Here is a 16890-nt window from a genome sequence, read left to right as displayed (position 1 = left end):
GGTCACGGGGGTCTGCGGGAGCCAATCCCAGTCAACACAGGGCGCAAGGCATGAACAAACTCCGGGCAGGGAGCCAACCCACCGCAGGGTACACACACACACACACACCAAGCACAATTTAAGATCGCCAATACACCTAACCTGCATGTCTTTGGACTGTGGAAGGAAACCGGAGCACCTGGAGGAAACCCATGCAGACACGGGGAGAACATGCAAACTGCAAAAATGCAGTGAGGACCCGAGAAACGAACCCAGGTCTCCTTACTGTGAGGCAGCAGCGCTACCACTGTGCTACCGTGCTGCCCTGGCCTGTAAAGTGAATGAATCAAAGACGTCATGTAGCATAAGGCTTTTTGTTACTGTGTTAAAGCTATCACTGCAGTCACATTATATTTTAATATCGAAAAGCAACCCACAGTACATCCAGCATTATGATTTCAAATCTTGTGCTATGCTGTTGCCTGAGTGGCATTTCCACAGATTTTCCACACGATATTGGGTTTTCCTCTCACATCCTAAACAAACAGTATATGTGTTAGGAGAAATGAGGATACTAAATCTGACCCCATTTATGTGTTTGTGTGTGAGAAAGATGACCCAGCTATAAACCAACGTCCTGTCCAGAGGTCTTCACTGCCCTGCACCTTGTGTTTCCAGGATTGGCTATGGTTCGCTGAAACCTGGAGTTAGCTGAGGTATATACTGCCATGGGTGATTCCAGTATAAACCATCTCAGTTTGAAGATTTGTACTGATGGCAACCCACAAACCTGTAACATCTGGCTCAGAAGCAATCTCCTTGCAGCGATGGCTAAATCAGCCATGAAGAGACCTTCTGCAACCACAGCAAGCAGACCAATTCCTGGTGACGTCAGCCTCACCTTTTCCCTGCAGCGTCGTCACTACACCCCACCCGTCAAACTTAGATACTTCATGATGTGAGTCCACAGCAATTCACTTGGCCATGAAGATATTATTTTATGCCAATGAATGCAACAGCGCCGCAAATGAGTTCAACAAACATAGTGGAGACTTTTTTCCAGAGATGTTAAGGTGTACAGTACAGAGAAGCGATCAAGAAAGCTCATATGATGTTAGGTAACATATCACGATGTGTGGTGTACAAGTCAGGAGAGAGGGTATGCTTAAGTTATATAGTGCACTATGGGAGGTCTCACCTGGTGATTCATTTAAAAAACTATGTGTGGATTACTGCATGAAAATATGCACACGCCAAAAAAATAGGAAAATGCATACGCTATAAATCACGATCACCTCGTAAATGTTTGCGCCTTCAATGTCACCCTGAAACGTTCATATACGGAGCAAGTAAAACAACCTCATACATATATAATACATACATATATCATCACAATTGTGACGAACTTCATTGGCTGGTAGAGCTGCTTTCTCCTGACATGTCGAGACCCCACATCCTTCATTCAAGAGTACCTGGCTCTGCTCCACAAGTGAGAACAGAAGATCACGCATGGCATTATAGCACCTCTCCTCTGCACTCTAAGGGTCTGGGAAAGGTGTAAAGCTCCAGAGTCTGGGCGGGTAGTCACTATTACCTGACAGGTGTAATGACGTGACTGCTGTTAAAATGAAGGTTCAGCCAGTTGCCTTACCGACAAGCCAGCCACCAAGTACAGCATCATCATGTCTGTCAAAGCTACTTTGCATCAAAATAAATGATTCACAGGTTGACCCAGGACATCAAGACTCAATGTTTACCAGTCACATCTTGGACAACTTGGGTATTAATGGAATGTCAATGCTTAAGGTAACAAAAGCAGCTTCAATCTCGCTGGGAGCTCCTATTGCATTATGAGTGCAGTAAAATTAAATTAGGAGAACCAGACACCTCTGCAAGTTGCCTTTTTATGTTGGCAAAAACAAATTGTGTTATAATGTATCTACATCCATACCGCACAAAAAACTGAATATAGTGCATCGCTAGTCGGTAAATGACTTCCAACACAGCGGGCACGATGGAATGAAGCTTGGCTGAGATGTTCCTGACATGTCAGCTAATTCCCTGTGAAGTGACAAAAGGTAGCAGATATAAACTGACAAATGACCAAAAATGTTCTTCAGTGCAAATACGCAGCACTGGCCCTCTCAAAAGAAAACTAAAAGAGAGTTTGTGCATCACTTTTGAGGTGTAATATGATTGACATGTCAAGTCAAGTCAAGTTGGGAAGCATACAGTGCATTGCTGCACCCACCACACAATGAAACAGGTCGTGATACCAGTTGGCAGCCCCCCAGGCAGACACGTGATCCAGTCCAACACTCCGGAAATGACCCTCTATCTGCCACAGCCATGTATTACGTGGGTGACCCCTTGGCCTTGTCCAGCCACTCGGATCCCCAACAATGAGGATCCTACGAACTGGATCACCCTCGGGGAAATGCGCCACATGGCCGTAGTGCCATAACTGACACTCCCTCACAATGCAGGTTATGTGCCTCATTCGGGTCTTCATGAGCAACACAAAGTCAAACCAGCTGTATCCAATGATTCACCGAAGAGACACAGTACCAAAGGTAGTCCAGTCCAATCTTCATCTCAAGTCACTGGATAGCGTCCATGTCTCACAACCATGTAGCAAGACAGGAAGCACCAGGACTCTAAAGATTTGGACTTTCGTCCTTTTACAGAGATATCGGGAGTGCGACACACTCCTTTCCAGCGGCCTCATGACCCCCCCATGCTCTCCCAATATATCTACTGACTTCATAGGAAGAGTCACCAGAGACATGAATGTCACTGCCGAGGTAAGTAAAGCTCTCAACAAGGTCAACACTCTCTCTGCAGACAGACACGCTTGTGATGGCCGTGCCTAAGAGGTCATTGAAGGCCTGGCTGTTAGTTTTTATCAGGGCACTCACAAGCCCAGACACTCAGATAAAATAACCGCTTGATGAAATTAATTATTATGAGTGCCAGTCATCATTTAGCTGGTCTGGCAGAATTTTCCTGTTTCACCAAAGGTGTCGTCATTTCCTAGTTTGTCTGAAATGTTGCGTACCCAAGAGTCACGGTTGTTGTAAATATACGCGTGTTCTCCCACCAAGTTTTCTTTTATAGATTCCAACATTTACATGGTAAGAAGCATACAAACATTTTGAGACTCTTTTGTGTGTTCGCTAGCTTTATAAATGAAGCACAGTGTGCGGTTTTTGTCTCCACATTACAAGAATGACACAACAGCACTAGAGAAAGTCCAGAGAAGAGCAACTAGGCTGATTCCACGACTAAGAGATATGAACTACTAGCTGTGTGTGCTCTTCAGGACAAAAAAACAACTTGAAGACTCCCTAGCAGTTTTACTGAATTGGTGAAGTTGGAGAGGCATCAGCTAAATGGGCCGGGATGGGGCGTATCTTATCCGAGACGGACATGTAGTTGAGTGCAGCTGTGGCACAAATTGAACAGGACAGGCTGGAATCTGTCTGAGGCAAACGTATGGTAACTCGCTATGTAAACGTACAACGTGCATGTACCACAAAGCTGAGTTTGTCTGCTTGGGTTGAATAAGAAGTGAGGTGCATGCAAGAGGCGAAAAAATGTAAAAGTACATGCATGCACCATGTTACCAAGTGCAAGTCACACTTGTATAGGCTTCTGCATCTACCATAGAATTCACATCAACTCCCATGGCTGTGCTTGAGTGTGAGCAGAGTGGACTGCTCCTTGCACACACACACACACACACGCACGCACACAGGTCTTTCGTAGTGAGAACTGAGGTGCATGCCAGCGGCCAAAAAATGTAAATGTGCATGCATGTGCCATCTAGTGGCTGTGGATGAGCATGAGCATGAGCAGAGCAGACTGCTCCAGGCACACACACACGCACGCACGCAGACACACACACACAGATCTTTTGTTTATATATGTCTAATGATCAGAGACTGAAGAAGTTGAACCTTTTCAGTTAAAGGAAACTTAGATTAAGAGGGGACACGATTGAACTGATTTAAATTATAAAGGGAATGATAACAGTGGATCACAGTTGTCACTTTGAAATAAATTCTGCAACAAGAACGTAGGGACATGGTTATAATAATAATTCTTTACATTTATATACAGTAGCACCTTTCTGGCTACTCACAGCTCTTTACATAGAGAGTGGGGAGCCACGTAGACCTGCATAATGTAATGGCAGCCATTTTTGCACCAGTACTCTCACCACACATTAGCTGTTAGGTGGAGAAGGGGTGAGAGGAAGTTAGTCAACTAGAGACAGGGGATGATTAGGGGGTCAGAATGATTAGGCAATAGGTGGCAATTTAGTCTGGACATCAGGATGCACCTTGCTCTTTACGAAGGATGCCAGGGGACCTTCAATGACCACAGAGAGTTAGCACCTCAGTTTAACGTTTCGTCCAAAGGATGGCGCCATTTTTATAGCACAGTGTCCCCATCACTGCACTGGGGCATTTGGACCCACATTCACACCACAGGGTAAGTGCCTCTTTTTAGCTTCACCAATGTTCCTCTTCCAGCAGGAACCCAAGCTTTTCCTAGAGGGTCTCCCATTCAGCTACGGGCTGGGCCTGAACCTGTTTAGCTTCAGGTGGATGACCTCTTCTGAAGTGCATGTGGTATGGCTGCTGGTTGGAAACTTGTTAAGGGCAATGCAAATGTCTTCACACATAAAAACAGAGACACGTGGAATAAATTACCAAGTAGAGTAGTAGAAAATTGGACTTTTAAGACCTTCAGATCTTGAATTGACATTTCCACAATCTAGGTGAATGGGATGGATGAGCTTGTTGGGGTGAATGACTTGTGTTCATCGCAATTTTTCTACTGTTCTTTAAGGTGTATGATGGACTGTGAATCACTTAGTGACCACTTGAATACTTTTATTGTTCTACTTGTGTGTTTATTTGTATGCATGGCAAATGCTCCATTTTGCATCTGAAAATAAAGTTGGACTTGTTGCACTGATTCATCCATAAATACCCTTTCATTCCATGTCCCTGATACTTTATAATTATACATTGACAGAATAAAGGTCAACAAATTTACTCTTACCCAAATCGTGTACTTGATCCTTGGTATCAATCAACTTAACGGTCATAGTCTTCTGAGTCTGGTCCATAAAGCTGGTTCCATCAGCAGACAAGTGAATGATCACTGCGGCAGCCACCATTGGCTGGCTAAAAAATGCCTGTCAGAGATACACAAGCATTTAATTCAATTAGTGTGAACGCTAAATACAGTACACCATAATACTTAACATAACATTCTCAAGCCTTTTCAGTCCATTTCAGATTGAACAGTAGAAGCAGCCATGGATGGGGCGTTAGTCCATGCCACCCACATACCCACCTACTCATATTCACATTAGGCCAGTGGAGATTTCACTAATTACCTCAAACACCAATGTCATATGTGCCTGATTAATTCAGCGCTGATGAGATGGTCAGCTTTCTGAAACATTCTATCATCTCAGCAGATGAAATCTGAATCTCTGTTAGAATAAACTTTGGGTTTTTGGTCACCTCCCTGACTAAGGCCCTTCTCACCTGGTTACTCAATTTGGCTGCATGGCCAACCCCAGGAGGAATCTAGACTTTTAAGCAAAACATGATTGAAGTGTTTGAAATTATGAACGGAATTAGTCCAATGGATCGACTGTGACTTTAAAATGTGTCCATCAAGAACACGGGGACACATTTGGAAACTTGTTAAGGGTAAATTTCACACAAACATTAGAAAGTTTTTCTCTACACAAAGAACGATGGACACTTGGAATAAGTGACCAAGTAGTGTGGTAGACAGTAAGACAGTAAGGGACTTTCAAAACTCGACTTGATGTTTTTTTGGAAGAAATAAGTGAATAGGACTGGCGAGCTTTGTTGGGCTGAATGGCCTGCTCTCGTCTAGATTGTTCTAATGTTCTAAACTTCTTCCAGTTCACAGTTATTGAGGCCATTGTGCTCCAGGGAATACTCAATGATTTTAAAAATGTTATACCATTGTCCTTATCTATGCCTTACCACAGTTTGATCACAGAGGTCTACAGAGAGTTCCTTGGACTTCATGACTTGGGTTTTGTTCCAACATTCAGTGTGGATTGTGGGACCTTCTCTACACAGGGGGCGTGTCTTCATAAAGGATGTCCAATCGATTAAACTTGACACAAGTGGACTCCAATTAGGTTTTAGAAACATCACATGAAGAATTAAAGCACACAGGATACACCTGAGCACATTTTGAAGTGCCACAGCAACAGGTCTGAATACTTATGTGAAGGAGAGATTTTATTTTTTCTCTTTTTTATGAAGATGCGTTGGCACATTGTCATTATGATTTATTGAGTGTAGATTTTCGAGAAAAAATGTAACAGTAAGGAGGCTGCCTCCTTGTTTCCATTTATTCCTATTCTGGGTCGCAGGAAGTAAAATCTTACATTGGCAAGACTGGATGCAAGGCAGAATTCATCTCTGGATATGGCACCCTTCTTTCTATGGGTCCACCTCTGTCAATGCCTATTTGGAATGACCAGTTTACCTAACCTGCATATCTTGGTGGATGTAAGGGCCAACACCCATGCAGAAAAAAGGGGAGGACATGTAAGCTACACACAGGAAACGTCAAGATACAGGATATGAACTTAGAACTCCGGAGCCGAGAAGCTGCAGCATTAACCAGTACACCACCATGCTGGCTTCTGTCTTTGCATGCTGCATACTAAAATAGTAAATCTGACAAATAAAGCGGTAAAAATGTGTGGATTTGTACATTTGAAAAAAAAAAAGTTGTTTGAGCTTTCCTGGCAGCGATTTCTAAATGTACGATCTTCTTCTTCCTCTCCTCAAAAAGGCAGCTGTTTCCACTTGTAGACCATCAGATGTTGTCCTAGTGGGCTACTTAGTGGGGTTCTCGGGAGTCATAAACACATGATTTATAGAGTGTCACCAGAGGTCATTATGGTTTGCTACTTGGCCACAGTGCCTTTCAAGACACATGATCTGGTTAAACTGTGAAGTACACACAGATCTGCCAGCATAAGGAGGTCTATTTGATCCAACTGTGTAAATGAGAAGCCCCCTTTCTCGACCCTGTACCTTCATCCAGAACTGGGAGACCATTGAGGACTGCTGCTGAAGCGCCTCTGGGCAAGGGAACCAGGAGTACTGAGAAACTCTCTCCGTCAGCTCAAAGACTTTGCTCTGGCAAACCTGAAAAGAAGCACAATATTACAAAAAAAAAATCACAAAAAAGGCTTTTATATATATGATTAAAAATAAAAACACAAATCAGAAACCAGAAACCAGACACGGTCAAACCACAAGTACTAGCGGGGCTTCACCTCAAAGGCAGAGTGGTCGAAGGGAGCAAGCACTGCACTTGAAAGCACAATGTTCCTGGTTCAAACTTCACTTTCTGAGGCCTAGGGAGACAATTAATCCAGTGTGACTGTGCTTCATGTAATGGGAAGATGATCACACAGGCAACATGGCCGGACAGCAAAGTTTTTGATCAGTTACGTTATAAACATAAAGTTGCTTTCTCAAATGGACTGGAGCTTAATCTGATAGCTTTGGGCTTCCTGACTTGTCTATCACAGTGGCCACACTCTCTGACAAACTTGGGAGACCCTTTGAAAATCCGCAGTCTTTTGGGAGGTGGAAGGAAAATTGGAATACCGTATATATACTTGCATTGTTAGTTCTCCTGCGGGTAAGTCATGGCTTGATTTTACTGTATAATTTCCCATATTTTATAATGTCGGTTGTATAAGTCAAATCCGGAAAAACTCAAGCTATTGGTCCAAGAGATTACGATATGTTAACGCCCACCTGACAGAGTAACCACCAAGCACACTGCCAATGTTTTTGGTTTTGCTATCAGGGCGAGGATATATAGGTTTCTTGGGGAACTAACCTGGGAGAAAGTGTCGTAAAGCTGACCATGCAAGAAGTGTGGTGAGCTAAGATCAACCCCTGCCAACCTGACTGTCTGTCCCTGGTCTTTGTTAACTGACATCGCAAAGCAAAGCTTCACTGAGAGCTGTAATCTCTTGAATTGAAAGGGTATGTCCATCACGATTAGAGGAATGGAAGAGATTAAAACTCAAATGGAGGCTGGTACGGGAGTGAGGAGGGCCCTTCCCACTTCCCCCTCCCCTCGGCCCGCAGCATCTCTTTCGGATTTGCATTTTAAATTACTGCTGCAAGTGAATTATGATACTTAGCATGATAAGAGAAGTTGCAAAATCAACTGGAATGTTCAAGCAAATTATAGAAAAAAAACCTGATGTAAATCCGTTAAGTAGTTCTCTCGTGAAAAGCGACAGACATACAGACAGAGAGATAGACGTTAGATATTATATACAGTATATATCGTGACGTGTGAGTCTCTGCCTTGCATCCCAAAACACGAGGCTGAGTTTCAGTACTTTAGCAAAACCAACTTTATTCAGCTTGAAACAGGAACAGCACAGTTATTTCTTATAGCGGGATCTCTTATACTCACATGAAGATCACACTTTGGGACACTCTTTGGCATGTCGTCCCAAATAGAGTTTAGAAACCTTACAATATATATATATATATATATATATATTGTCACACACGCGCATGGGAGGCAGCTAAAGGGCTTGAGTGAAGGCAGTTCGGAGGCATGCCGGGGTGTGGCAGAGTGCACTGACTCTTTTCTCCCTTGCCTGTAGACCATCCCCGAGGGATTTCACCTGGCTCTCCTGACATCACTTCCGGGACTGAGCCAATGGAAGTCGGCCACACCAGCTCCAGTCCCTCTGATGTCACGTCCGGCTATGAACCAATGGTGGTAGACCACGTGCCAGATCCATATGACCTCACTTCCTGTCTCCCCCTTTAAAACCTGCCCCTTTTCCTTTGTTTCCTTAGTCTTGTTCTGGACTCAGTTGAATGCACTTCAGTGCTGATTGTTTGATAAAACGACCTTTTGCAGCCAGGATACCACATTATACGGGTGGCTGCCCCAACTCTTTATCTGTCCATGTCTCGTTCTTGTGACAATATATATATATATATATATATATATTTTTCTCTCTATTATAAAAGGAAATCCTGGGACAAGACTTTTTTCAGGTCCTGCGAGACTAGACTTTTTGCCAAGAGATTTTAAAAAGTCCCATCCTCATCCCAAACATTTACAACCAAACCCACAGTCCAATCACTTCTCATTCATGCGAATGCTATTGTCAGACACAGTTCCTGCACTCTCAGCTCCAAGTGGGGTCGGAAATAAAAGACAAAGAGTAGAATACAAAGTAGAATGCCCTAAAGAGGTTCAAAAACATTGGCGCAATACACATGCAGAGCAGATTAGAGATTATGAAAGTAGTACAATTCGAAAGTCTCAAAATATTATAGCAAAGATTGCATTAGCGCTAACAAACAGAAATTATTTCTTGGTGAAATAATGGAACAGCGAAAAGAGATTGAATATATGGACACAGGTGATATAACAGAAGTATGTAGTTATTGTTCGGCTTTAAACTTTAAGTCGGAGACTTGTAGATCATCTAATTTGTGTTGCCATCAGGGAAAAGTAGTGTTTCTTCCCAATGAATTAGAAGATTTGTTGTTTGGTGAAAGTGAAATCCACATACGCTAGTGGCAGAGACACGAAGTGGCTGGCGCATAGCGTAGGTCGGGGGTTGGCGAGTGAAGTGAGCAGGGGTATATATATATATATATATATATATATATATATATATATATATATGGGAATGAGAAGAAGTAATCCCCCACAAAAACATGGGGAGAACATGCAGACTCCACACAGATAATGCCTGGGTCACAAAAGTTCTACCCAAACCTCTGGAGCCGTGATGCAGTTGTTTACCATTGTACGTACCACCCAAATACAAAACATAATCAAAACATGATACTTTAAGATCAGCCCCTTCAATACATACCAAATATAGGCTTCACATTTTAAAATTCTGCTAGCCATTAATTAACATGCACACGTACCGGTCCCGGTACATAACTATGATTGGACGACGTCACAGCCATGTGTGCATGCCCCTCTGTCATGCACTTCGACATACTACACATCAAATGAAACCTCAGAGTCTCGTCTTTCCGATGATATAAACCATTTTGACACACAACAACCACAGCACTGACACTAAATCCTTTTTTACAGAGAAGTAAATACTTTTTAAGAGCTGACTTTTCCTACCTTTGACTACCTTTGAAGGCTCTCTGCAAGTCAAACATCAATATTTCCGAGCAATATTGATCTCATTCTGTCCGTAAGGCTCCAAGGGATATAATCCAGTAAAACGATTAGGTCCAAAACACACGATAGATCCTCAAAGGGACAAAAACTCCAGAAAACGTTTCTTAACTTGAGACTAGCTCCGACATTTTTTTTCATTTCTATTGATCATATCAGACGTAATTTGTTTCTGTCGGCAATAACCATGCTAAAGCATGTTACACGGAAGTGTTAGCTTCTGATTGACACCTAAGTTGGCCAATTACGATGGGTCTGGGGGGTGACTGGCACCTCGTATAGCCAACGAGTGTCACAGACAGCTGAACGATGACGCACAACTCCAAACCCTGGTAGAATCTACCAGTTTGATTGACGCTATGAGTGACACTCCAAACTTACAGCCAATGAGCAGCTGAGCACGTCGATATGTAACTTGCCATACCAACTTGTAAACAAAACCGATCGAGCTGCGAAGCTGGCATTTGTGCCAGTCTGCAGACTTGGTGCGTGGTTGTTTATTGTGATTTCACCAAGTCTTTTTCGCATTTTAAATATGGAAATAGTACAGATAAACGTAAATACACTCTCGATTAAATAATAGATGCATGTACAAGGCGTGACAGTTATCGATCGGACCAGGAGACGTCTAATGGCAGAGAGCGACATGTGACACGCCCGTGTGCTTTCTGCCTGCTAAGATTGCTACAATCAGTGGCACATGGAAAAATGCTGAGCTGTGTTGTAACAGTTTGTAAAAAATGTATATAGTTTGTGTGCATTTTATTAAAAAAGTAAAAATAATAATAAATATATATATATTTTTGGCCCATAAGACTTGTTTTGACTATTTTTATATTGAAATGTGTATTTTTTATTGTTTTTTTCATTATGGAATATGAATTTCCATAACTAATAGAGTGACACTGTGTGTAGATATAGATTCCTTTAGGTGTAAGCTTTCAGTAGAGCCCTCATTGATATCTGTGGGTTGAAGCATTCAAAAGTTATTACACTTTTTCCATACGTTCCAAAATGTGGATAATGGATAAACCAGAGGTCCCTCTAAAAAGCACCTGGACATGCCCACATAAAAACTGGTGTAAAAATGTCATTTTTACAGGTATTCTTTTCAAATTTGAAATGTGAGTAGTCAACAAGTTATTCTGTTGGTACATAGTGTGTTTCTGTCCCCACCTACCCACATGCAGCTATAGAGGCCTTTATTTTCACAAAAAACAAAAAAATTCATTTTTTTTTGTGAGTTCTAATGTGCATAACTTTTGATCAGTCACACCTACAGTGATTCTGACTACTAAGGGTGAAACTAGAGAATGTTACCTTTACAAAGAGACCAAACATGTTTATACTCCAGATAGTTCAATAACAGCAATGATTCTAATTTGGAGAGGTCAAATTACAAGCGATTTAGCAAAAATGACCCCGCTTGATTAACTAATCCAAGAAAACAAGAAGGAAAAAACATTTACAGGGAATTTCTGAACTAATTATGCAACAAAAATGACCTAATCGATCTGAGACCTATAAAGTTTATATGCCTCTTTTTAACTTTTAGACAGTGGAAAAAAAAACTTTCATTGTCAAATTTGTTGTGTTTCATTTTTGTGAATTTTCCAAACACGGTACGCAATCTCTGATTGTCACTGCTCATGCCTTCACTGTGGCTTTAGTCACTTCACGTGGGAAGAGGACACAACACGTTGCAAAGCATTTCAACTCACTGTGTAGAATAAAATATTGCTTTTCAAATGCTGATGTCCAAAAAAACTCACGCAATTCTCCTGATGTTATATCAATAAAATGCAGCCGTGTATAACACTAAAATAAAATCTGGAAAGGCAGTTGACGCAGCCACATCATTTTTAATGATCCTTAGCCTCGGCAAGTCATGGTGTGATGCTCCCTGCTGCACAATGGCGATTTCATTCTATTACTTCATCTCACAGCGGGGCTCAGCATTATACCGGACCGCTGTGTGAGTCACTCCATGAAGGCACTCTCTGTGTAAACCATACACAATTCATGAACTTCCCCGTGTTTGCAGAGTGTATTCCATTAGGCCTCACTGAGAAGGCAGAAAATGTTCTTTCCAAAGTGCTGTTTAATGTATCATAGAAAATTACAAAAAAAAAGAGAAAGGATATGTACCTGTACATGGCTGTGAAGTCACAGCTCATTCTGAATAAATAATCGTTTCTAGGAAGCAGGATGTGTCAAGCAATGTGCAAGCAAAATCAGGCCAGCGGCTCATCATATCTTTACCATTTTATAAATGTATTAGGAATTCCGCTTTGAAATAAAGGGGGTCTATTACACAATAACTAATTAGGATATGAGCAGAAACTGGAGATTGAGAGGTGACACATTCAAAGTATTTCAGATTATGAGACACATTATTACAGCATATACCGGTTGTTACTTTAAAATAAAACCTGCAACAAGGACACGGGGACATAACTGGAGACTTGTTAAGGTCAGATTTCGCAGAAATGTTAGAAAGTTTTTCTTCATGCAATAAACCATGGACACATGGAATAAGTTACCAAGTAATGTGGTGAAGAGTACGACTTTAAGGAATCTTCGGTACTTTTCTATTGTCGTGACGTAAATCATTGGGGCCTCCCTCCTCACCCAGTATATCGGACAAACTTTCATCGATTTCGACGCATAGTCCTTTGCCTCCAATTTGTGTCCTCTCACAACGACTGACGCCCCACGTGCAAACTTCCCGCATATATTTGTTCCAGTCAACTATAGTTCCCTGCACCATGTCTAATTGGTTTTTGCACCATTTTACTGACGTTAGTTCCTCACACCACGAATAAATGAACCGAACCACAGTCGTGAATGGTAATTGGGAATTCTCCAGCCAGTTCTCTTGTCGGATGGTGACACTTGTGCGGCAAGTTTTCCTGAAGCACCTCTACTTTACCTGGTTGGAGAAATATAATTCCATAGGGTGATTTTGGGGACAGAGCCTTTCTATAGGAAGAATACCTGTGTCCTGAAGAAGGGACACAGATGTCGCCTTGCTGGTTGGTAGTTCCCAAATTTTCATTGTTCTAGTGTATGCTGCACTATCAAAGAGATAACGCGAAAACATTAGTGGCAAGGAATTTACTGTCAACATGGCGTGCTGCACATGCGTTACTCTCAGTGGAAGACGGTGGGCGTGGCAGCCCTACCGATTTACGTCACGATAATAGAAAAGTACCGAACCTTCAAATCTCGACTTCATGTTATTTTGGACAATCTTGATGAATAGGATTGACAAGCCGGTTGTACTGAATGGCCTGTTCTCATCAAAACTGTTCTAATGTTTTGAGCTAATTTGGATTATTTACTTTTAAAATAGGAGATGCAATGGTTATCACTTCTGGTTAGCTGCAGTTTCAGAATGCCATGTTTGAATCTCTCAGTCATTCCTTGTGTGGTGCTCTTACGTTGTCCATGGTTCCGGATCCTCTTCGTTCTTCCCATATCATAAAACTATGAATTTTCATTTAACTGGTGTATTTAAAAAAACAGCAATACAAGCATATAATATAAGGGCATTGGTAATCAATCCATCTCAGCAGGCCCCAAAGAAACAATTACACCAATTACTTGGAAATATTCATTAAATTAATGTTAAAGATTGTAAGTCCAAGTTAAGAAATGAATGCAGGTAACAAAAAAGAAAGGAAAACATGGCCTGTGCCAGATGTTATGAAGACAGCCACTGCCAAAAGACTGAAATAGGAAAGTTAAAAAATATAATGAAAAAAATAAAACGAGTAGGCAAAGACCAAGTAGTGTGATAGCGAGGAGGACTTTAGGAACTTCAACTCTCCAATTCATGTTATTTTGGAAAATCTCAGAGAATAGGATGGACAAGCCTGTTGTGTTGAATGCCAAGAGGCAGAAAAAGGAAGAAAAATTAATTAACGTAATAAAAAGAATAAAAGAAGTAGGCAAAGGCGTAGTCTAAAACATGCTAAATTCAAAACAGCAGAAGCCAAAACACTAAACTAGAATCACAGTTAGAACGGAGAAACGAAGGCTCCTAACACTGAAATCCTTACACGATCTGCGATATGTACGGCTCATGGATGACACAAATTTAAATGTTGCACGCATACTCCCAGCAGTGAGAAGCATAAAGCTACAGAACATTCAGAAATGAATAAAGTTAATATGTAAATAGTAATAAACTCACACACACACCAGAAACTCTAACTTGGGAAACCCATGGAGTGACTTTAAGGCTGATGCAGATGTGTGTATTTATAATCATACAGTATTATTGCGCTCAGCTTCGTAGTACAACTTGGTGTGCCAGCATTTGTGCCATTTCGACCATCTCCATTGTTTGGTAAACTTTGGATATTTTTGAAATATATTTATCATCTCTAGTTTTTGCACAAGGCCAAGCATATGTTACTTGCTCTAAAGCAATGCTTCTCAAATGGTGCGCCACGGCAGGTCTGATGCAAACATTATAATGACGGAGAAAATACAGAAAAGTAAGGAGAATTAATTACTAATGAAGACAGAGTGTTTAGTCAGAATGATGTACATAAGGAAGTATTTATTGCTTTTTTTTCAATCTTTTGTACTTTATTGAAGTATATTGAAGTGTTATGGATTACAACTCTCAAGTGAACAGGAAGTAAGCAGACCTCACTATAAGAGGTCCACCAGAATGTATTCTAATAATTTCAGTTTATTTTTGTATAGAAGTTAGAGCCCATCAATCCATTAAGTGACATAGGTTAGTCGTCTAATGGCAGCGTCATCTGGGGGATAGGTTGTCAAACTCTGATGATACTGAATGGGCACCGTTACCCGCTGGGCGCCATTTATGAAAGTAAAAGTGTTGCACCAAGGGGCATGCATTCCTTAAAATGAAGGTGCTGTCTGTGCTACTGACGGAGCACGTGCTCGGGACACTGAGGGGGACAACCCCCTTCCAGTCTGATGATACTGAGTGTGCGTTGTTACCCACTGGGGAACATTTCTACAAGTAAAGTCCAAATGGCTGATGTTTGTGCTACTATAGGGGTGAGTGCTCTGGACTCTGAGGGGGACTGTTTATCAAACTCCGATAATACTGAGTGTATGCTGTTACCTGCTGGACACCATTTATGAAAGCAATAGGTGCTCACTCCTTAAAAGTTTTGAGATATACACAAAGGGGAGTCGGTTATACTATTGAAGGGGCACGTGCTCCAGACACTAAGAGGGGCACCCCCCCTGCCAGTCGTTGAACTCTGATGATACTGAGTATGCGGTATTACCCACTGGGTGCTGCTTCGACAAGTAAAAGTGCACATGCTAAGCATACCAAGGGCCATGTGCTCCTTAAAGTCCATGATATATTCACAAAGTGGTGCTGTTCGTGCTACTCTAGGGATGTGTGCACTGGACACTGAAGGGACCCCACCCCTCTACAGGATAGTGAAGTCTAAGCCACTATGAACAATAAGGGGCAACTTTCATCCATCCCACATGAAGCTCCAAATGGACCCTCCATACTGAGTACAGGCTCACAGTGTGTATACAATTCCACAACTACAAAGCATTAACAGCAAACGGCAAAACCATACATTTATGTATATTAAACACTCTGTGAATTCTCACTAACATACAACATGACACTTTTAAATGCCTTAAAGTTGTAACTGAGATAGGACCTTCTGACTGTGGAAAAGAGGAAAACAAAAACTACAGTCAACAACATTGCAGGAGAAAAAAAACCACTGGGGGTCCATGGTTGGCCTTAACAGTCACAGTTGTGGTGACCCGAGCCAAATGGCTGCCCACCTTCTCATGGGCACTCTATGATGCCATAAGTACATATTGAGCACTGTAAAAAAAGATCCTTTTGTCATTGAATCCCAAGGCTCCATATATCTCAGGAGTCACTTTTCCCAAATGGTTGTCAGGCCCTTTTGTGGTGCTACAGAGATATATTTGCTACTTAAATACAGTATGTTATTTCGTTCAATATGGAATTACGGAAGCATTAAAGTACATACTGTACACAACAAATGTTTAAGTGTACAAGTTACATTCGTACATAGAAGCACATATAGTAAACATACAAGTTATTTATCCATTTTCACATAATTCTTTTAATAATAATCATAACTGCTGCTCACGTGTCCAGTATTACAGCCTTCTTTCCGTGTTAGAGCTGAACTTCGCAGAAAGTTAAGAGATTAGAGCTAGAGATCTAGTATGTGGGTAAAAGAGTTAACAGGCCACTATTTTTAAAAGATTTATTTGATGATGTTACGCGTCACAATGCTAGCGATCAGGAGACTAGCAATGGAATGTTGCTGAAATAGTGGAAAGGTGATGTCAATGTCACAACAATCCCAAGAGTGACAGGAAAAACCAGTCCAAAAATGTAAAAATACAAACAAATGAGATCCTTGTGGATACAAAGTCAAAAATTCTACATCAGTATAGCCTGAAAGCCTACATGGTATTAATGTGGTTAGACCCTGCTTTCAATTTGTTACAAATAAGTGCTTAATTACAGTTACAGTATATCACAAAGAAGATTGAATACTAATGTACGCGTGCTCTCATTTAATTAGATTTACATTTAGTTGGGTAGCTTGGTTAATTCAATGCATATAG

At 41.4% G+C, this 16890-nt stretch overlaps 1 protein-coding gene across 1 annotated transcript in view; it reads right to left on the bottom strand.

Moving 5' to 3' along the window:
• Positions 1 to 16890, bottom strand: part of pappaa (pregnancy-associated plasma protein A, pappalysin 1a) — a 722863-nt gene that overhangs the window by 198630 nt on the left and 507343 nt on the right. Inside the window, exons 11-12 of the mRNA XM_039762740.1 lie at positions 7092 to 7205; positions 5053 to 5188 (exon numbers count right to left, since the gene is read on the bottom strand). Of these exons, the coding sequence (XP_039618674.1) occupies positions 5053 to 5188; positions 7092 to 7205 (250 nt within the window). The remainder of the gene's footprint in view (positions 1 to 5052; positions 5189 to 7091; positions 7206 to 16890) is intronic.

The sequence above is a fragment of the Polypterus senegalus genome, chromosome 9 (genome assembly GCF_016835505.1).
Source record: "Polypterus senegalus isolate Bchr_013 chromosome 9, ASM1683550v1, whole genome shotgun sequence".
Lineage (NCBI taxonomy): Eukaryota > Metazoa > Chordata > Cladistia > Polypteriformes > Polypteridae > Polypterus > Polypterus senegalus.
This window is presented reverse-complemented; position numbering and strand designations above follow the sequence as displayed.